Source organism: Acomys russatus, chromosome 19 (genome assembly GCF_903995435.1).
Source record: "Acomys russatus chromosome 19, mAcoRus1.1, whole genome shotgun sequence".
NCBI classification, from domain to species: domain Eukaryota; kingdom Metazoa; phylum Chordata; class Mammalia; order Rodentia; family Muridae; genus Acomys; species Acomys russatus.
Genome location: NC_067155.1, coordinates 12,839,504 through 12,860,683, shown reverse-complemented (window position 1 = coordinate 12,860,683; position 21,180 = coordinate 12,839,504). Strand labels below are relative to the sequence as shown.

The window sequence follows — 21,180 nt, the reverse complement described above, 5'->3', positions numbered from 1 at the left end:
GATCATCTGTCACCTAAGTCCTGTGTGAGCATCATGTGACCTCTGAATTTTCTGTGTCTCAGATTCCCAGTTGATACACACATGGTGTATGAATTTCACATTGTCTATCAGGTAGCCACAAGTATGAATAAGGACTTGTCACTGGTACAGGAAGGGGTCCAGCATTTCAGACTGCCCCATACAGGACTTATATTAAGCCTGGAATTTCTTAACATTTAGAGACTGGACCTCAAATACTATTCCTCACATGTTTAACCATTTTTTTCTGAAATTTATTTGGGTCCCTACATAGGTATTATTTGCCCCAAATAATCCTGAAGAACCCTTAAGAGAAAGTCTCCCTATTTCCATTAAAGGGGGTTGGGGAGGTTTTTAATTGCTTTCTTGTGCTATAGATGTTTTTTGTCATTGGGAGTTGGTTATAAGCTATTATTGGTCTTATTCAGAGAGAAAACAAAGTTAGACTCAGGAATTTCTCTCTTTTCCTTTATCTTCTTTCTTATGTATGGAGATGGGAGTTGCAAAGAAATAAAGGGGAATATAGAAATATATAAGGATGATAGGACAAAAAGTAAATTATCGAGTTTACTCTTCAAATAAAGGCCTTAATTGTTACTCACAAATAAGGTTAATTTTAATTCATTGATATGAAATTTTATATATTGATACAAATCAGTTTAATTTCAATCCATTGAAATAGACTTCTAGCTTAATATTATTCTTCACATTATATTTCTACTCTAATATGAAGTATTGTACACATACAACCCAACTAATACATGGCTTACTTCCAATATTCTGATAGCGTTACTACAGGTTGTTTAGGATAATTAAGTAATGCGAGTCAATTGTTGAACAGTTCATGATCATGTCAAGTATAGGAATATACATGCTAGGCTTAACAGATTTAATTCTATAGTTAGATAAGACCTTTAAAAACTCCACATGTTGGGGGATGGTCTGATGTATTTTGATGCTAATTACATCTTGCTGTCTCTGTGACCCAACTTTTGCTTAATAAAAAGCCATTTTACCTGGGCAGGGCAGAGGAGATAGGTGGGGCTAAGAGAGAAAGGGATCCTCAGAAGAAGAAAGGAAGGCCACAAGGAGGAAGGAGAAAGACCCAAAGGGAAGAGAGGAAGGCCGCCATGGGTTAGCTGGAAGAAAAGCAACTGGCCAGCGGCGTGGATGGAGAATCCAGCCCAAATGAAAAACATCAGCAAGTGTTTGGGATTATTGATGGAAAGTAGCTTGATAGAAGTTATTGGAAACAGATGGTATGGATTGAGACAGGTATTTTATACCTGCCCCACTATGGGATGTAGTTTAAGGTACTGACATCTGCCCTGCCCCAGGTTAACAAATGTTATTTTAAAATATAACACATGTCTGTGTCTTGATTGATTGCTAGTGGGTTAGGAAGTACTGCTGTAATAATATTTATAGGCCATTTTTAGGTCATACTGGTAAATTAACAACAACAGAGGGGAACCTACACCTGATGCTCTACTGCAGCACTTGTGGTGATCTTGAGAATCAATGATAAATATCATTTAATTTTTATATATAAAATTAAGATAAGGATTATGAATTTTCGAAAGGTTTAACTAGACTTATATAAATAATTCATGTCTCAATCTTTTAGGAAATGCATATGGTATCTACCTAGGAAGCTCTTGCTTTATCTAGTATTGTAAAACAGTATCCATGTGATAAAACTCTAGGTTGAGGGCCTGGATGGAGGCCTCCATGATTGAAAGTTCTAAATGTTCTCACCCAAGACCAGAGTTCAGTTACTAGCATCTGTTTACTCCAATTCCAAGAAATCTGATGCCCTCTTCTGACTTCCGTGGGCAGTGCACTAGTACATAAACCCACACAGAGATACAGAAAAACACACATAAGTTTGAACTAAATTACGGTTAGTAACTTTAATATGCTTTGTGCTACTGTGCACTACCATATTTGTAAAGAGAAAGATTGTAAAACAAAGATTGTATGGCTTGATCGCTGTTTATACTTCTCATTTGGTACCCTACTTGAGTTCCTGCCATAACCAAAGTACTAGAAAATAAGAGTAGAGTTTCAACTATGTAGGAACTGGCTCATCCTTTCCATGTTTAATGAGTTCTGTTTTCTTCAACAATATGGTTTGCTGTCAGTTTGTGGATGGCAACTTTTTTTTTTGGCAACGGCTTTGGTGGTTTATGGATTTTATGGGATCTGTTTCTATAATAGTTTAGTTGGATACAACAGAGTTTCTGAAGTATCTTCATTTGGTAACAAGAGGTGACTAGTTGGAACTTAGTCTCCCTCATTCTTTGAAGACATTATTAGGATCACCTTAATACCTTTTAGGTAGTTTCCACTGCACTAGGTTTTCATACCACACTTAACGCCACCTCCACAAAATGGAAACCCATACTTGATACTGCTTGAGTCACCAAGAACCAGAGACTAAATAGTCCAGAGACCTAAGGTAACACCTAAAATAGTACCTGGTCTAAAACAAGAAAAAGTAGGACCTCCCGTGAATGCATTGGTGCAAAAGACAGCTCCAGAATAACAACTGCTCAGGCTCTAAGATTAACAACTAACAAATGAGACCTCCTGATGCTGAGAAGCTTTTGTAAGGCAGAGGATACTATCAATTGGACAAAACGATTGCCTACTGATTTTGAAAAGATCTTTATCCACCCTACATGAGACAGGGGGCTCGTATGCAAAATGTATGATGAATTCAAGAAATTAAACACAATCTTCTGGTTCCTTCTTCCCAAACGCCTGTATCTTGGTGTCAAGTTATCAGAAATGTTGCCAGCACAGTATGTATTTTTCTTATTTTGGATTTGTCACTTCAGCTGTTACCATTCATCATTGAAAATAAAAATGACTCCACAGTTTTCTATATGACCCGTTTTTTCCTGTTTATTCTATTTTTTCCTGATTATTATTCTCTAAAATATGATATTCATATACTTTTGGATTCTTAAGCATTTTGGTTTTATATTAGTACCAGGTTTTCACAGACATACAATGTAAGGTACAAAAATGGTATTGCAGCTAAAACAATTATGTGACAACCAAGTGTGGTACCACATGCCTTTAATCAACATACTCAGGAGTCAAATACAGGTAGATCTCTAAGTCAGGAGCCAGCATGGATTACATGCTGAGCTCCAGGACAGTGAGTGTTACAGAGTAAAACCTTTTTGTAAAAATTACTATAAAACAAATCAAATAATATTTAATAATGATATGATGAATCAATATGAACCCCAAATTAACCACATATTGTTGTATTGTCTCAGGAGAGGTGTGGTCTGTGAACTCTCAAACTGTGAACTGACAAACAGAAGTAGATCTGCTGAGCATAAATCTTATGATATAATAAGCATTATATGGTGCTGCTTCTTCAATCAGCTACATAGTAGTTTTATATATTGTATTAATTACTTTTCTATTTTAGTGATAAAATGTCATGACCAAAACAGTTCATAACAAGAAGATTTTAATTTGGCTTATTGTGTTAATAGGGTTATAGCCCATGATGATATAATGAAAAAACAGCCGAAAACTCATTTATTTACCCACAAAATGGGAATGATGAGAGTTTTAAAACCCTCCTCCAAGGGCAGACCGCCTATACATTTCCAAACAGTTCTAATAATGGGGAACAAAGAACTAAAACGTATCATCCCATGGAGCTGTTCTCATTCACACCACTGCATACATTTTGCTGAAGCTTGTGGAAATTGAATAATTCTCAGAAAATGAATCCAGCCATATAAACAAAAAGAGAAATATTGAGCATCCCACTGCATAGTTGCTCTTGTGACTCCGTCATAGGATTCAAAGACTTGAAGGAGGCTGTTTAAAAATGCCATCTTCCTTAGCTTCTCCATGTTTCCAACCCAAAACTTGTAATGCTAATTACTGCAGCATCATATCAATTTCTACACTATAGACAAGGAACTTTCATCCCCCCAAACATGTTATGCAAATGGTATGAATTATGAACTTCCTTTGGTTTATTAGAACCTTTAGAGGGGTTCAACAATATTCATACCAAATGTCCCATATAAACTCTAGAAAGCCAGACACGCCATTTCCTCCCTATCATATTGCAGCTAGAGTTACCAATTCACAATTTGGATAGATAAGAACAGGGCATACACATTACCTATGCAGGTTAGAAGAAAGAGATATCAAAGGAAAATAATCAGTTTTTCCTCTATGCCAAAATAAAGCATGTCTGTAGGCTTATGGGAAACACCCCATCTTCAGATATCAAAGATGCCAAAAATGGTTGGTGTCCTCAGTTCCTGCTGTGGTTCTTAAATGATTCTGGGTTTCCACTTTAGAGAGGAAAAAGTAGTAGCAAAGTTTAAGAAAAGAAATCATCTTTTATCCAAGAGAGTCTGATCTAGTTGGAGACAATCACCTGGCCAAGGAATTACATCTCAAGAAGGAAGAGCAAATCCTTGGAAGGTGGGCTCACCATAAGTCATACTAAAAAAGATGGGAAGAATAATGATTTGCTTCATCAAATATGCTAATTTCCTTCCCACATTCCTACCCCTAGCACAGGCTCTTAGGACAGCTGTGCTCTTTGGAAACACTCTTCTTTCTATCTCTGCTCTAAGCTAGCTTGTGCTAACACGTGGCATTGTTTAGACTTTCTCTAAGTCCTGCTCAACACAATTTGGCTCTCTGCCCCTGTGTGGCTAAATTCCATGCTTAACTTATGGTTCTTGCTCTTTTTAAGTGATTGTTCATTCCCCTTCTTTGAGAAGCTGTTGGCATTTACAGCTTGTCTTATTTTATTGTTTTTCTTTTAAATTCCAATAAAATAATTCATTGGCCTCTATTTGATACTTTCTTAATACTTTTATTAGTGAAATTATCAATTCCATGAAATAACCCCCAATTTTCATTCTAGAATCTTGTTAGCATAAAGACACCACCCAAAATTGTAGTTCCAATGGCATACGCACACATGAATTTACTCACATAGGGTAATATAGGTAATTTTAAGATTAAAATATTATTGGAAGTACACTACTGAATTCTAATCCTCTCTATTATAGCATTTGTTTTCCATTGTCTTCCTTTCCACTGTCCTTTTATGATGTTGCAGAGGGGAGGGGTGGGACTTACTCAACCAAGCCACTCCTTCCAGGACACACTGTGGAAATCATATCCTGCTTTGGAACTGCTGTTGAAATTATAGGTACTCAGGTCTCATGCACCTATTGTGGGTGCTGGTTAGCCAAGGATCCTCAGTATAGTCTCTGGAGATACTACAAGATAAACCTCCTGACACCCACCATCTTAGATTCTCTGGTGATTTTGTCCTATGATCAAATTTTACTACCATTAGCCTCAACCACTTTCTTCATCTAAGTAGATGTTCTTTAGATTCTGTCCATCACTCACTCTTCAAACCTTTCCTGTCTGTCTCTGTCTGTCTCTGTCTCTGTTTTTGTCTCTCTCTCTCCATCTATCTATAAATCTATCTGTATATCTATGTCTCTCTCTCTCTCTCTCTCTCTCTCTCTCTCTCTCTCTCTCTCTCTCTCTCCATAGATGCATGTACCATGGCATACATGTGGAGAGCAGTGGACAACTTATGGACTCTGTTCCCCAATTATACTACATGAATCAAAGAAAACACTGAAGTTCACAGGATTCAGATAATATGGTAGTTTTATTTTTAGCTATTTAAAAAATCTTAGGTTATTCCACTGATTCCCACGTATGGTTACCTTAGGTAATCTCTAGTCTCATGGAAAGCTCAGCCTTTGACCTCACTAATCTAGTCCACAGAGATATTGTAGCAGTCAAAGATTTTGAATGCACTCTGGGAAGATGAGATCTATGTTTGACAGGTGTGGAAATAAACACTGACATGAAAGATCTATAATGTCACAGGGCCTGGTTAAACACCCTACATCTCTCAGCAAGACTTTGGTGGTGACTGAAGAAATTCAAAGTTCTAAAAGGTCTCTTGCGCTCTCTCTGTCTCTGTCTCTCTGTCTCTCCCTGTCTCTTTCTGCCTGTCTGTCTCTCTTTTTCACACACACACACACACACACACACACGCACATGCACACAGAGATGGGGGGAGAAGAGAGAGGAAAATATAGTTTCTAAGATTCTAAAGCAGTAGGTTTCCATGAATCCTTTATAATATTGCATAAATGGACCACATTCTCATTATCATTCATCACCTAATGGACATTTAAACTGTTTCTATTTAATGACTTTTGTGATAGACCAGCAGTGTACATGGATGGTTCTCTATATTAGCTAATGATTTTTCCATTCATGTCCTTGCCTATCTGTACATAATTAATTCCTTTGTAATTATATAAGAATTAGCTCAGTCTATTATACTTCTAATAAGGCTCCAAGGGGTATCAGAAAATGAGTCATGATCTCCCTCAAAACAAATCACATTGGAATAACCCAAGGAAACACAGGCTTCAATTTGATTTGTCAGACTAAACTATCTTTGCACACATGAGAAAATAAAAGGCTCCAGATCAGAAGTCTTTATGCAAGAGTAAAAACGTAAATGAGCCCCCTTAAAATACATCTAACAAGTCCCTTGAGCCGTTCTGGAGGACATGTCTCCACACCTGATTACAACACCAATTCAAAAACTTAGACTTTCCCAAAAGGAAACATGGAAACCTTCTAACTTCTGTTTAGATGCTGATTAAGAGCGAACAAACTCTTGTGCATCATCAGTAATTACCAGAAAGTAAGAATAGTGATTTGCTCTGGGGATAAATGTTTTTCTTTCATTAGAGTTATTCTAACATCCCCATACAAACATGATAAATAACACTACATATTACATAGCAATAGACTCTCTGAGGGATGTCTGGTTCAGGTACTGTCCCTTTATGAGCTCTTTTACCTGGCCTCATTCTGTGATCTGCACAGCACTTCGTAGAAAATATGGGACAGGTAGGCATTTCCTTCTATCTGTCATAGGGAATAGATGCCCAGAGAAGATCTTTAAACGGAGCAGAAGTAAGGACTGTGTTTCTGTAGTAACTGTTCATGATTTTGCCTTCATCTCTGTGAACAACACTTTCCTTGCTGTGACTGGGCAGGTGGGATTCTTGCTCCTGTAGGTTTCTCCTTGAAGTTGTCCTCTAACCTCTACATTTCACAGTGTCTTCTGAAGCCAACATTAATCATTAGAATGGTTTCTTTTTTTGTCTCAATGGCTTACCTAATTATGTTCATGGTTTCCTTAGTCTGAAGAAATGTCTATTTTAAGGCTCAGAACTCTCGGAAATGTTCTCTAATGTGATATCTATATGTAAGATTATAGTCATTTAGCTGTTGTATGGAACTGATTATTCCTATGGAAAACAAAATAAAACAAGAAAGTGGCAAGCTAAACAATAGTTTTCAAAAGCTGAATTTCAAATAACCTGTCTGGGCAAAAACTTTAATAGTGATAGCATTAATGTTTTTGATTGTGAGTAATGAAATTTGGAGGGGTATCAAGTACATGTCCAACTGATTCCTTAGAAAAGCAAATAAAATTGAGAACCTTGAATGATATACACGGGTCTTCCAGATTTTTTCCATACATATGATTTTTGTGTAAAAATGAGGTTACTCTGCATTAACAGAACACTAGTGACTCAGAAATACTTTGTGTATTATCATTATGGTGAATAGTATAAAATATAGCAAAATGACATGGATTGTTTTGGGGAAATATACATCAATAACATTCTTTTATGAAGTATAAATTTTAAACTAGTCATATTTTTAAAGATATATGCATTTATATTTTATGTGCACTGGTATTTTGCCTGCCTGCGTGACTGACAGTGAAAGTGCCAGAACACATGAAACTGGAGTTCCAATGGTGAGCTGCCATGTTGTTCCTGGGAATTGAACCTAGGTCCTTTGGAAAATCAGTTAGTGTTCTTACCCACTGAGCCATTTCTTCAACTCTGTACAATATTTGGTAAATATACACTTATTTTATTTTATGCATATGTCTGTTTTGCTCACATGTATGATAGGAAATACATGAATGCAGTGCCATAAATGTGAGTAGAGGGCCTAAATTCAGAAACATTGCTCTAACGACAATTTGTATTTCTTAACATATTGTTATAACGTTATAACGTGTGGGAAGACATTGAGTTCTAATGGAGCTAACATGCACTGCTGTCTATGAATGTTCACAAATAAATGTGAAGAGCCCACACTGTGTTAAAATGTGTGTCATGTTATTCTCCAACAGAGACAGAGATGCATTGCATACATACTTCCATCACAAAGCAGAAGAAAAGTAAAGTAAGTATATAATAAAGTAAGTATACAATTAATTACTGTCCATGCATTGTTTTCAAGACGTGGCTCCTGTACTGTTATAAATTAGTGTTTTCATTCTCTGGAAAAGGCTCCAAGTCAACTCAAAATTTCAGACAGTTGAGAACACTCTGGAAAACAGCACTGTCCAAACTTACCATTACTCCACTGTCCAGTGAAGCAATCTCCATGTTGTCTCAGAATGAAACCCTGCAAACCACAGAGGAAGTGGCTTTTCAGATCATTTTGGCTTCCCAGGTTGGGGTTGGGACTGTGGCCAACATCCTTCTTTTTATCCATAATTTCTCTCCAATCTTGACTGACTCTCAACTGAGGCCCATACAGATACTTCTTATGAACTTAGCTGTGGCTAATGCCTTCAAACTCCTCCTTTTTGCGGATCCAGATAATTTGCCTGATTTTGGTCCAAGGAAGCTCCCAAGTGAGCGAGTGTGTAAAGTTGGATACTTCTTTCACCTGTTGGCTCGAAGTACAAACATGTGCTCCACCTGTGCTCTGAGCACCTACCAGTTTGTCACCCTGGTTCCTAGTAGGGGTAGGGCAATGCTGAGACTAAGGACCTCCAGGGTCCTGGGTTATTCTTGTTACAGTTGTTGGCTGTTCAGTGTTTCATATAATGCTTACATTCCAATCAAAGTCAATCGTCCACAAAGCACACACAATAACATTAATTCTAAAAGAAAGTGGGCCTGTTCAACCTCTGGTTTCAGTGTAGCCATGAGCTTCTTGCGTTTTGCTCATGATGCTGTGTTCATCAGCATCATGGTCTGGACAAGTGTCTCCATGGTGACTCTCCTGAAAAGACATCACGAGAGACTACAGTACATTCACACTGCCAACCAGGACCACAGAGGCTATGGTGAGACAAGAGCAACCCATACCATCCTGATGCTGGTGGTCACGTTTGTGAGCTTTTATCTTCTAGACTGTACATGCACTTCCTTTCACATTTCTTTTGTGGACTCCCGTTTCTTGCTGAGACATATAGCTAAAGTTTTATCTTCAAGCTTCCCCACCATTTCTCCATTACTGTTGATCTTAAGGGATCCTAAGGATCCTTGTTCTGTGCTATTCAGCTGCTGGAAATCACACCCCAGGTGACAAACACAGATGATAGCTTTGCTAACAGCCATCAATATCCTATGCTATAAGAATATGTTGAACATCGTCCTTTATGAACCAAGCACGGTGTCTCATTACTGTAATCTCAGCACTATGGTACATGATGTGGGTAGATTGCAGTCTACGGTAGTTCCTACGCTAGCTGGATATCCAGCTGCACTTCTGATGTAAAGAAACTGTTGCACAGCTCCATCACCTCTGAGGATAGAAACAAGGCAAGAGAAAAAGGCCAGTCACTACAAACATTCAAATTATTTTAGGAAATAATTGCTTTGTTCTTGCTATGTGAGAAAATCAAATATACTCCAAAGTCTATATTCTTGATAATCTTTTGCTTCTAATGATATGGTTGTCCAAATAAATTCATTCTACTTATTGGAAGGGTTTCCAGAACATTTACCTCAAATTCATGGGACTAATAACCCATGTTTAACTGTATGTTTCCTGACATAAATGTCAGTTGAAAGCACAGGTGTATGCTTTTCCTAGAGCAGCATAAGATACACAAACAGTAAATGATATATTGTCCTTTTTTCTGGGTCATTTTCTCAAATATTCCTCCCAAGTGCTGGCATGTTTACTAGGAAAAATAATGTGTATGATAGCTTGCTTCTCACACCTCCAGGATAATTGATTTTGAAAAAAAAATACTTGCTTCAGGTTAGAATATCAGGGAAAGCATAGAAGCGTCAGTTTTTGGCCTTATCACTGAATTTTTACATTTTACCATTGAAAATAAAATATAAGCTTCTGTTTTTTTATTAGACCTATGAGTCTTTTTTGAGGTTAAAAACTCATTTAATGGCCTCTATGTTATAGCCTTAGCTACAAGATTCTAATTCTGTCCAGTACCCTCTCTCAGTGGAGTTCCAGGAGGCTGCTCATTTTACCAGCATTGCTGATTCAAAATTTTTTTTGCAGGTGGGTTTTTGTTCATAATCAGAATTAATGTAGAAAACATTTAGAAATAAATGAAGTAGAAGAACTAAGAATAAGTAATTAACTATAGTGCCCAAGGAAATATGACCTGGCATTTTCACCATATTCTTAAAACATTAAAACCAGTCATAAAATGGTAGAAACAATTTCCTGATAATGTGCTTTTTAAACTATTTTCTGGCTCCCTTTCCTTCACTCATTTTCATAGGTGAATTTTTTTAGATTTTTTTTTACACATAAATAAAATCCACTACATACAGCAAGAAGAACCATGAAACAATCAGAAATTTTGGAAATGTTACATTCATAGTGTTTTGGTTATTTGTATTTGGCAACCTTGCAGAAAATATCTTTCTTATCTTGGTGAATGTACAATTCTGAGCTGGGCATGGTAGTGGACATCTTTAATCCCAGCACTTTGGAGGAAGGGGCAGGCAGATCTCTGTGAGTTTGAGGCCAGCCTGGCCTACAAGTGAGTCCAGGACAGCCAGGACTACAAGAGAAACCTTGTCTCAAAAGAAAAAAAATAATAATAAAATTCTGAACATAAATCAATACCTATCATATTTCATCTCTGTCTGCTTAAAACATCTATCTAGACCTAAAAACATCTTACCCCCTAAACAACTAAGCTTAATTGTAAAGCTAAACTCTCTGATCTTCAACCCCATCAAAGACGTGAAAGGGAATAAAAATTACCCGAGTAAACAGGAAGTGCAGGTTAGCAGCTTCTAAAAAAAAATGACAGAAACAGTTTACTGTCTGAACAGTCACCCAAAACTCTCTACAATGTTGGAGCATCATCTTCAGCCTTCTGGCCCAATATATCTGACAGACATATTTGTGGGGCAGGGAATATTGAGGAGTTGCTTACCCAGTCTTGAGTTTGTCCTTTGACTCTGCCTGTATCCAAGCTTGCTCATTTCAAGGCAGAATTCTGTCTGTGTTAGAAATGAGGACATTTTACCCAGTGACTGGTTTGCCACATTTGAAGGCATCTCCATAAGAAGGTTATTTGATGCTTATCATCTTCTTTGAGGATGTCTCAATGTTGCTAGGAGTTGACCTGTCTTGTCAAAGAATCTTTAAGATAATAATAATAAAAAAAAATCTTTAAAGGCCATATTCTGTAGGTCTCCTGCAGGTTTTTGAAGAATGTATCTATTTTATTTTATATATCTATAGAGTTATATCTATATGTTAAACCTAGGATGTATAATATTGTGATAAAGATAGACTAGTAATTGCCCTGACCATGATTTGATCAACTAACAATGAACTTGTATTACTTAACTATCCTAAACAGCCTGCAATACCACTTACAAAGTATTGGAAGTAAGCCTTGTATTATAATTGAGTTGTATGGCTACAATACCTCATATTAGAGCATAATCTTAAATTTGAATTCTATACCAGTGAATTAAAAATAACCATATTTGTGAGTAAAAATTAAGGCCTTAAGTGGAGGAGTAGATTTGATAATCTACTTTTTGTCCTTTCATCCCTAAATTTTTTTTTTATATTCCCCACTTCTTTCTTTTCAATGCCTATTCCATACCTACGAAAGAAAGACAAAGGAAAAGAGAGACAACCCTAAGTCCAACCTCATTTTCTCTCCGAATAAGACGAATACTAACTTAGAATGAACTCCCACTGAAAACAATTATCTGTAGCCTAAAAGATCAAGCAAAAACCTTCCCAACCCCTTTAGGGATAATGAGGCATCGTCCTCTTAAAGTTTCTTCCAGCTGATTTGGGGCAAATAATACTTTTATAGGAGCCCAAATAAAATTGGGGAAAATGGTTAAATAAGCCAGGAATAGTATTTGTGGTCCAGTCTCTAAATGTTGAGAAATTGCAGGCTTAATAGAAGTCCTGTGTGTGACAGTCTGAAGTGCTGGGCCAATTGGGACCTCAAAATTTCTTTGAAGCTGTCCTCGGAGCTGTCCTGCTCTGATGAGGAACAGCAACTGAAGTGCTTGGTGCTGAAACATGAAGGATGCAGGATGTCAGCGTCCAGCATGCTGGGAGGAATGAATCCTGTCGGGTTTGATCTGGCGACTGTGTCTGGTTCCTTTCTTCTTAAAACATAAATTCTCACAAGCACTATACAGTCCTAAAATTATAAATGTACGAGGTGTGTGGATTTCACAGAGCAATTAAAGCTGGTTCTCTGTACTCTGTATGAGCAGAAGAAAGACATATACAAATCTTTATTCATGCCATATGAAAAATGACATTTAATAAGAAGTCACAGAGATTCTGTGACCAATTAGAAGCATTGACTATTCATGGACATTCATATCTCAGCTAGTCTAAAAGCTATTCCCATGTATTTGGATTCACAATATAAGATACCTGCTTGTTCTGCAGTTTGAATTCTTTACATCCTGACTATAGACCCCTCCCTTATCACCTCCCAATCGCACCTCCCCCTCTCCATTATCCCCTCTCCCTCTTTCGCCTAGTCCTCAGAAATGGGAGCCCTCCTCTCCTAACATCTGAACTCACCCTATCCAGTCTCATCTGTACTATCTGTGTCCTCTTCCTCTGTGGCCTGGCAGAGCCACCCTGCCAGGGAGAAGTGATCAACCTTGGGAGGCCAGAGTCTATGTCAGAAGTAGTCCCTACTCCCCATATTGTGGGGCCCATAAGGAAATTGTGCTGCCTGTCTACTACATCTAGGTCCATATCATACACTCTCCTTGGCTGGTCTCTGTATTGTAGTGTGGTTATCCTGTATTAAAGTGGCTAATATCTGCTTATGAGTGAATAAATACCATGCATGTATTTCTAGGTCTGGGTTACTTCACTCAGGGTGATTGTCTCTAGTTCCATTCATTTGCCTGCAAATTTCAAGGATTTCTTCTTTTTGATAGCTGAATAACATCCCATTGTGTAAATGTACCACAGTTTCTTTATCCATTCTTTGGTTGAGGAACATCTAGGTTGATTCCGGATTCTGGCCATCGCAAGTAAGGCTGCTATGAACATGGTTGAGCAAATGTCCTTGTTGTATGGGGGAGCACCTTTCAGGTATATGCTCAGTTATGGTATGGTTTGGCCTTTAGGTAGGATTATTTTCAGTTTCCTGAGATATTGCTAGATTTATTTACAAAGAAGTTGTACAAGTTGCAATCCCCCAAGCAAAAGAGGATTCCCCTTTCTCCACATCCTCACTAGCATGTCCTGTCATTTGAATTTTTGATCTTAACCATTCAGATAAGTATAAGATAGAATCTTAGAGTCATTTTGATTTGCATTTCCCTGATGACTAGGGATCACGAACATTTCTTTAAGTGTTTCTCATTCATTCGATATTCCTCTGATGAGAATTTTCTGTTTAGGTCTGTACCTCATTTTTTAATTAATTGGGATACATGGTTTGGTGGTGTTTACATTTTAAGTTCTTTATATATATTTTGGATATTTTCCCAGTATGTAAGCTGTTGTTTTGTTCTGTTGACCATTTGCTTTGCCTTATAGAAGACTCTCAGTTTCATGAGGTCCCTTTTGTTAGTTGTTGATTTTAGAGCTGGAGCCATTAGTGTTATCTTCAGGAAGTTTTCTCCTGTGCCAATGAGTTCAAGGCTCTTCCTCACTTTTTCTCCTAACAGATTTAGAGAGCCCAGTTTTAACTTGAGTTCTTTAATCCACTTTAGTTGTGTGCATGGCGATAAATATGGATGCTAGAAATGCACAGATGCTGATGTTTTTGTGAGCCAAGGCTTGCTCTGCACCCCAGAATTTCAGATGCTGCCCACCAACCAGTCCTGTTGTGTGTGCCTAGTCTCATGGTGGCTGTTTGGAAACCCAGAGCTTTCTGTGGGTTTTGTGGGTGACCTGAGGTCAGATCCACTTGTTTTTCACACTGTGGTGTCTGCTTAGTGCTAGAACCCACAGGTGCTAGTGTTTTTTAGAGCCACAGCTGGCTCTGTGCTCCAGGATTAGACAGGTATGTGGTGCTAGCCTTCTGAGGCTGCCTGCCTGTATTAGTGGGGACTGGAGACTTTTCTTTATTTTTTTCTGGGTGGATGGAGCCTGGACCCAACCATATTCCACACAATCTAGACCTCTCTCATGTCTGGATTACTGGTACTGGTGTTTTTTTGTTTGTTTTTTGTTTTGTTTTGTTTTGTTTTGTTTTTGTTTTTTACTTTTAAATTTTATTTTATTTTTTATATTTTATTTTATTAATTTATTCATATTACATCTCAATTGTTGGCCCATCCCTTGTATTTTCCCATTCCTCCCCCTCCCACTTTCCCCCTACTCCCCTCCTCTATGTCTGTGACTGAGGGGGACCTCCTCCCCTGTATATGCTCATAGGGTATCGAGTCTCTTCTTGGTAACCTGTTATCCTTCCTCTGAGTGCCACCAGGCCTCCCCATCAAAGGGACGTGGTCAGAAATGGGGCACCAGAGTTTGTATGAAAGTCAGATCTCATTCTCCATTCAATGGTGGAGAATGTCCTGTCCATCGGCTAGGTCTGGGTAGGGGTTTGAAGTTTACTGCCTATATTTTCCTTGGATGGTGCCATAGTTTGAGCAAGACCCCAGGACCCTGGGTACTGGTGTTTTAAAGTTCTCAGATCAGTCCTTAGGTTGCTGAATAATCACTGCTGTCCTGCTGATCAAACAAAGTGTGTGTTAGGCACTGCCATCTTGGATCCAAGACTTATGAGTCTTTCCCTGCTTATTCTGTCTTTCTCTACATGGTATTATTTCATTGTCTTTTTTTTCTCACAATTGATTTTGTAATATTATATTTTTTGATATTTGTGGTTTTTCATTATTGAAATGACCATTAAACAATAGTGTTCCAAATGCTAGCCAGAAAAGCTGGTAGGCTAACTCCAAGCCTTTACTTCTCCTCCAAATAGTTTCCGCAGTCTCAACTGCACATTTGTAGCACACCAGCTGCAGTCTTCATTCCACCCCACTGCACCTATATCCAGAAGATCACACAGATCTATTCCTAACCATCCCATCTCTGTTGCTCTGTTCCATACTCCTGCTCCACCAGTCACTCCCAGGGAACCCAGAGTCCACTCCTGTCAGGAAAGCAGGTAAGCTAACCACAGACCCCCAACTCTCTCTCCATGCCTCCAAGCAGAATTTCCCATTCTCATCTTGAGCTCTGCATATATAAACTAGGTAATTTTCAGGTGCTTTGTCCAAGCCTATCATTATTAGACTCAACATGAAGTCTGTTGCCCATCCTATACCACCGAGATCCTTGCATAATCACTGGTCACGTAAGAAAAGCCATCATTTACAGTCTCCATTTTACAGAGAATCTAAATCTTAATCTTGTTAACAATTTAGGGGTAAAGTGTTTCCAGCAGAGGTGATTGTCTTTATCTTAAGACATAAAGATTTCCCAAATAAAAACAGTTGATAACATGATCATCCATCCAGGTGAGAGTGTGATCCGTCCATCTAAATTCCTCAGCCATTAACTTGAAGAAGAAAGATGTTTTTGAAGAAGAATGACGTTTTAATTAATTTGTTGATGAAATAATTTATTTTATTTATATCCTGTCCACAGTTTTCCTTCCTCCTCTTTTCCCAGTCCTTTCTGAGATCTTTCCTTTACCACCTCCATCCATTCTTCCTTTGGTTTTCTTCAGAAAAGAGGAAATCTGCTATCATATCATCTTGCAGTACAAGGGGCATCATCTCCTTTTGAACTAGATAAGAAAGCCCAGTGGTGTGGGCGCATTGCTTGGCAGGGTCGAAGTCCTACCTCCTCCCATTAACCTTTCTAATGCAAAACTCCCATATGATCCCAGCAGGGCTCCTAAGTCCCATCTGATAATAGGTACCACAGATATGGTCCTGTTTTGATTAAAAACTTCAAGGCCACCTCCAGATTACCAAGAGCTGTCAAGATATTTACTATCCACACATGCCATATTCTGGGATGTCCCCTTATCACAACCCTCAGTTCTACTTCTTACAACTCCCAAGGCTTAAAAATGCCAGATTCTTGCACTGGGCTTCCCTTGTAGCCTTTTCTGGTCAGACCCTTTGTGGTTCTTTTAGTCCTTCCTGTCCATCCTTTTCGTATTTTGGCTTTTGGTTCAGCTTAGACTCCCTCTTCTACACCAAGTCCACAAGGTTTAGAATGCACAATAAAGCTTAGCCCCTGCCTTTTTGTCTATCTCTCTTTGGTTGGGGTTCCAGCAGCTGCTCTCAGCACTTTCCAAGCCCCAGCTTCCTTCTCTGCTTGTGAGAAGCATTGGAGGCCTAATTGCACAGAGAGGTGTCAGAACCAGGATTCTCTCTGCTCGGAATCATGAATCCTGTAAAACCCTGTACTCCTTCCAGGAGAGTCGCTGCAATGCTACATCTAGTCCCACGGCCTAGGATGCAGTGACACCCACCCTAGTTAGTCTGGTTCTCTTGGACTTCTGTTGCCTCAGAGCTGTTCACAGAGCACTTTACTTCCCAATGTGCCCAGACCTCAGGGCCTATGGCAAGCAAGTTTCCCCAAAGCAGGAAAAAACAAGGCTAACCCAGTAGGTTGAAAGGGTCCCAAAGGCAGGCAACAGAGTCAGAGGCAGCCCCTGTTCCTGATGTGAGGATTCCCCACATCAAAACCAAGTTATACAGCTGTTACATATGTGCAGAGGGGTGTAACTCAGTCCTATTCATACTCTCCTGGTTGGCAATTCAGTGTCTGTGAGCCCCCAAAGCCCCATATTAATTGATAGTGTAGGTTTCCTTGTGGTTACCCCTCTGCTTCCTACATTCCTTCCTTTCCCTCTTCTTCAGGCTTCCCAAGATTTGCTTAATGTTTGTTTGTAGGTCTCTTCATCTGTTTCCATCACTTGCTGGATGAGTGATGTTGGTTATGCTATGCTCCTGTCTACAACTATAGCACAATATCATTAACAGTGTCATGGGTGGACTCCCTCTCATATTATAGGTCTAAGATGAGGGCTCTAAGGGGGCTTTTCTTTGATATTTCTGTTGTATGACATAATAATCAATTTGATTGTGTTTTTGCTATTTACACTCACTTAATGCCACAGGCATGTCTACTATCGACCATTCTCTGGAATATACCAGACAGAAAAGATTGTTGACTAACTTCAGATTTCTATGGGGTTCACTGGGGAATATACAAAGCCTCACACTTATACAATATCTACACCAGTACTATATTGTTTAAATACCTGAATGTTTTTCTGGAGTGGTAAAGAAATCTGGCAAGGCTCACCAAGTTGTAACAGACTTAGTAGATCATAAAAGAATGTAAAAAGATTAAATGATATGATGCACAGATCACGTGTAACTGTGGAAACTGAACTGTAGCAGGAGTGATACTGACAGGTGCCCCAATGTCAAAAGTATCAATCTTAAGACTGACAGGAGTAAGGACTGCTTCCTACCTGTGCTGTGCCTGTATTCCCTGCTTCCTATTATCTTGCAACACCGACCTCTGCCAACCTTGAGGACCTCATGAAGGCTGGAAACCAGGACATGTCCAGCTGTCATCTGCAATTCCTCTCAATGCAAATGAAGCATTCCCAGCAGCTCAACTCCAGCCAATGATGTACACTCACAAGAAAATCCTAACCACTTATTCCCACCCCAATAAAGAGAGCTGTATCCAAGTAAAGGCTGTCAACGAAAGGGCTGTATCACTGAAAGAGCTGAATTGGAGAATCTTATCTCGCCACCAACACTAACAACAACACACAGCACTCATTGCAAAATTGAGACCCTGCAATTCCAACAGCCTGGCTATGCTTCATTCTTTTGTGCCCAGAATTTGTAGTCATTGGTGCCCGAGGCCATGAAATAAAGAAGTGAACTCTAGGTTCTGAATTGAGGTACTCACATGGTTTCAACAGGACCTCAGGTTCAAATAGAAAGGATAAGTGCCCTCCTGGCCATTGGCATAATCACACAGGGCCTTATCTCTCCACACTCTGAGGGCAGGCAGACTGTCTTTTCCTCATTTCTTATCAGTTTAAGCTAACACATGGGTTCAGACAAGTTGAAAGGACAACCAAAGTCTTCTGGCCAGAGCACATTTCTTTGTTGGCACAGGGTCCCTAAACTTCTGCCTGAACCCAGAAAGCATGGTGAGCATAGGCAAAGAAAACCTATATTTTTTCTCTCCCCATCCAAAGAAAGCAAAGAAACAAATAAGAACAGGCTACACAGTATCCAGTAAATGTATAGATGCCAGAGCACTTAAATCTGCAGATAGACTGAACATTTTGGGCCATTGCAGAGCCTCCTGGAACCAAAAGTTTCCAGTAACATTCACCTTGGATAATACCTTACCTTTCTTCCTCTAACAAGGAAAAACTATTCTCACATAAAAAACAATGACTCAAATGAGAAAATATGGTCCCTTTCAAATTCTCCTATAAAGAAACTCACCAAAAATACATGTGAGCCCTCAGCCCACCTATTCCCCCTCCCTCACACAACAACCCTGTCTTGCCAGATCATGGACTTCCTGCCTATTTTCCTTTTGCCCACCAGGTCTGCACCTCAAGGACACCCCTTGTCACAGGAGCAATGGATTACCATGCTAGTTCATTTTTTCCTACTCCATCTACCTATGTCAATGCTGCACAATCAAAATATCACCAAGGAAATGAGGAAACCAGTAAATTTTTGGCTTCCCCTCCACTCCCCAAAGCAGAGAAAATGATAATCTCCATACTAACATCACTACTCCCTCTACACCTGACTCAGCCAGGAATCCAGAATTCCAGTTATTTCAAATGAATGTCCACTCTACCAGTAAGGATTCATCCAGAGTCAGGTGGCCATTTAAAACAGTTTTCCCCATTGGGAGCTCAACAAACAGCCCCACCAGCAAAGAATAACAACCAGGTATACCAAGCGTAAGACAAAGTTGCCCTGCACTCTAACAAAACCCCACCACGGGCTCCACTAGCATGCCCCTGACATGTGTCACTTTCTTGGCATACTTTAAAGGGGTTACACAAACAGAAGGGCACACCCCCTACAAAAGTGGCTGCCACTTGTGAGGCTGTGCAGACACACAGCCAAAAAGCTCATGTGCTATGAGTAGAGGAATAGAGGGACCTCAAGAATAAGCATGCACTCCTATGCCTCTTCAGTTCACTGGGCTATAACATGCACGCTAAAAAAGTAAGGCATTCACAAAGGTGGTAGCCTAAGCCAGCAGTTAATGACTACAATGTGGGCTACTTTAAAGGCTGGGCATAGGTAGCACTGGAGTTTAAAGGATCCACCAGGTCCACTAGCACAGCCAATCACACACCTATTTAGCCCCTGCCCTGGGAACACTAAGTATAGTTGCTGACTATCGGCATTTCAGCTAAAGGGCCAATCAACACACAGATACAAAACCTGCCATCCAAGAATGATGGGTGGAGTTCTGCCCAAAGGTCTAGGTTAGTTGACTCTGTGTAGCTCACTCAAAATTTAAAATTTTCTTCTTTGTTTGAATGTTCTTTGTTTTTCCCTAATAGAAGAAATAACCACTCAAAAGTTAAGTAAATTTTCTAAAACCTTACAAGGTGAATAGTCCAAGAAAATTATCAGGTGAGTCTAAAGGAAAATTGGTTGAAGAAAAATAAACTACAGGAGACACAGACAGATTGCTTGGATCCAAAACTCAATTGTATTTTGGTTGCTTTGCTTCCTACAAACTATGGGTATGCTCTCTGTCTTTACTCTTTAAAAGATACTTTATTTTAACATTACAAAAACAGAGAATTATGATTTGAAAAGGCTGTCAAGATTCTAACCTACTTTATCTTACTCTTAAACTTTACCTATAAAGATGTAGAGAGGGAATTATGTAGGAGAGGGTGTGTGAAGGGACAAAGGGGGAAATCAGTTATGGAGAGAGTGAGGATGGAAGATTAGAGGGCTTGGTGAGAAAAAGGAAACCAAGGGTATGGACATCACAGAGACAAGCTGGAGACCTGAGACACAGAAGCAGATAGGGAGAAAATGGGAATGTCTCTAGCTGAGCTCCTAGCAGCCAGGGACATGGCAACAGAGGAGGCCACTCCCTACACAGATGGGCTTATAGTGGTGGAAGAGGAACACCAATCCACCTAGAAAAAAGAACTTCAACCCAAAATTTACCCTTCCCACAAGGTGTGCACAGATAATGATAGAGACTCAGGGACTTTCCAACCAATGCCTGGAGTAACCCAAGAGCCACTAATGGAAGAAAGCAAACCCCTGACACCATTAACAATACTCTGTTATGTTTACATACAGGACCCTAGCATAACTGTCTTCTGAAAGAGCTCACCCTGCAGCTATAGTATTAGACGCTGAGACTCACAATCAAGCATTAGGCAGATCTAAGGAAGTCCTGTGGAAGAGGGTGGTGGTGTAAAGAAGGACCTGTAGCCACAAGAAGAACAGAGTCAACTAACCTAGATCTTTGGGGCATACAGAGATGAAGCACCAACCAAGAGCCTCCATAGAGTGGACCCAAGCCTCCTCCACATTTGCAACTCATGGGCAGTTTAAGATTCATGTGGGCTTCCTAGTAAGTTGAGCAGGTGCTATCTTATGATATGGATTCTGTTACATGCCTTTTTATCACACATCTTCCACCACTCTCAATGAATAATTATATAAAATTCACAATTAGAAACTCAATGAGTTAGTCACATGAGCTCAAAAATCCATGTTCTTCATTATCATTAGCCTTTACCAGAACTGTCTAAACAAAATAATTACTTCTTGCTACTTGAATGGCTTC

General features: G+C 39.3%; 1 protein-coding gene across 1 annotated transcript; it reads left to right on the top strand.

Annotated features, from left to right (window-relative positions):
* The first annotated feature begins 8,511 nt into the window (after nt 1-8,511).
* Nucleotides 8,512-9,474, top strand: LOC127203204 (vomeronasal type-1 receptor 4-like). Its single transcript, XM_051161999.1, has one exon. It carries the CDS (start codon nt 8,542-8,544, stop codon nt 9,472-9,474), a length of 933 nt encoding a protein of 310 aa, XP_051017956.1. The 5' UTR covers nt 8,512-8,541.
* The last annotated feature ends 11,706 nt before the right edge of the window (nt 9,475-21,180 follow it).

Coding starts and splice junctions, on each gene's coding strand:
- LOC127203204 (XM_051161999.1), top strand. CDS start 8,542: ATGTTGTCTCAGAATGAAACCCTGCAAACCACAGAGGAAGTGGCTTTT.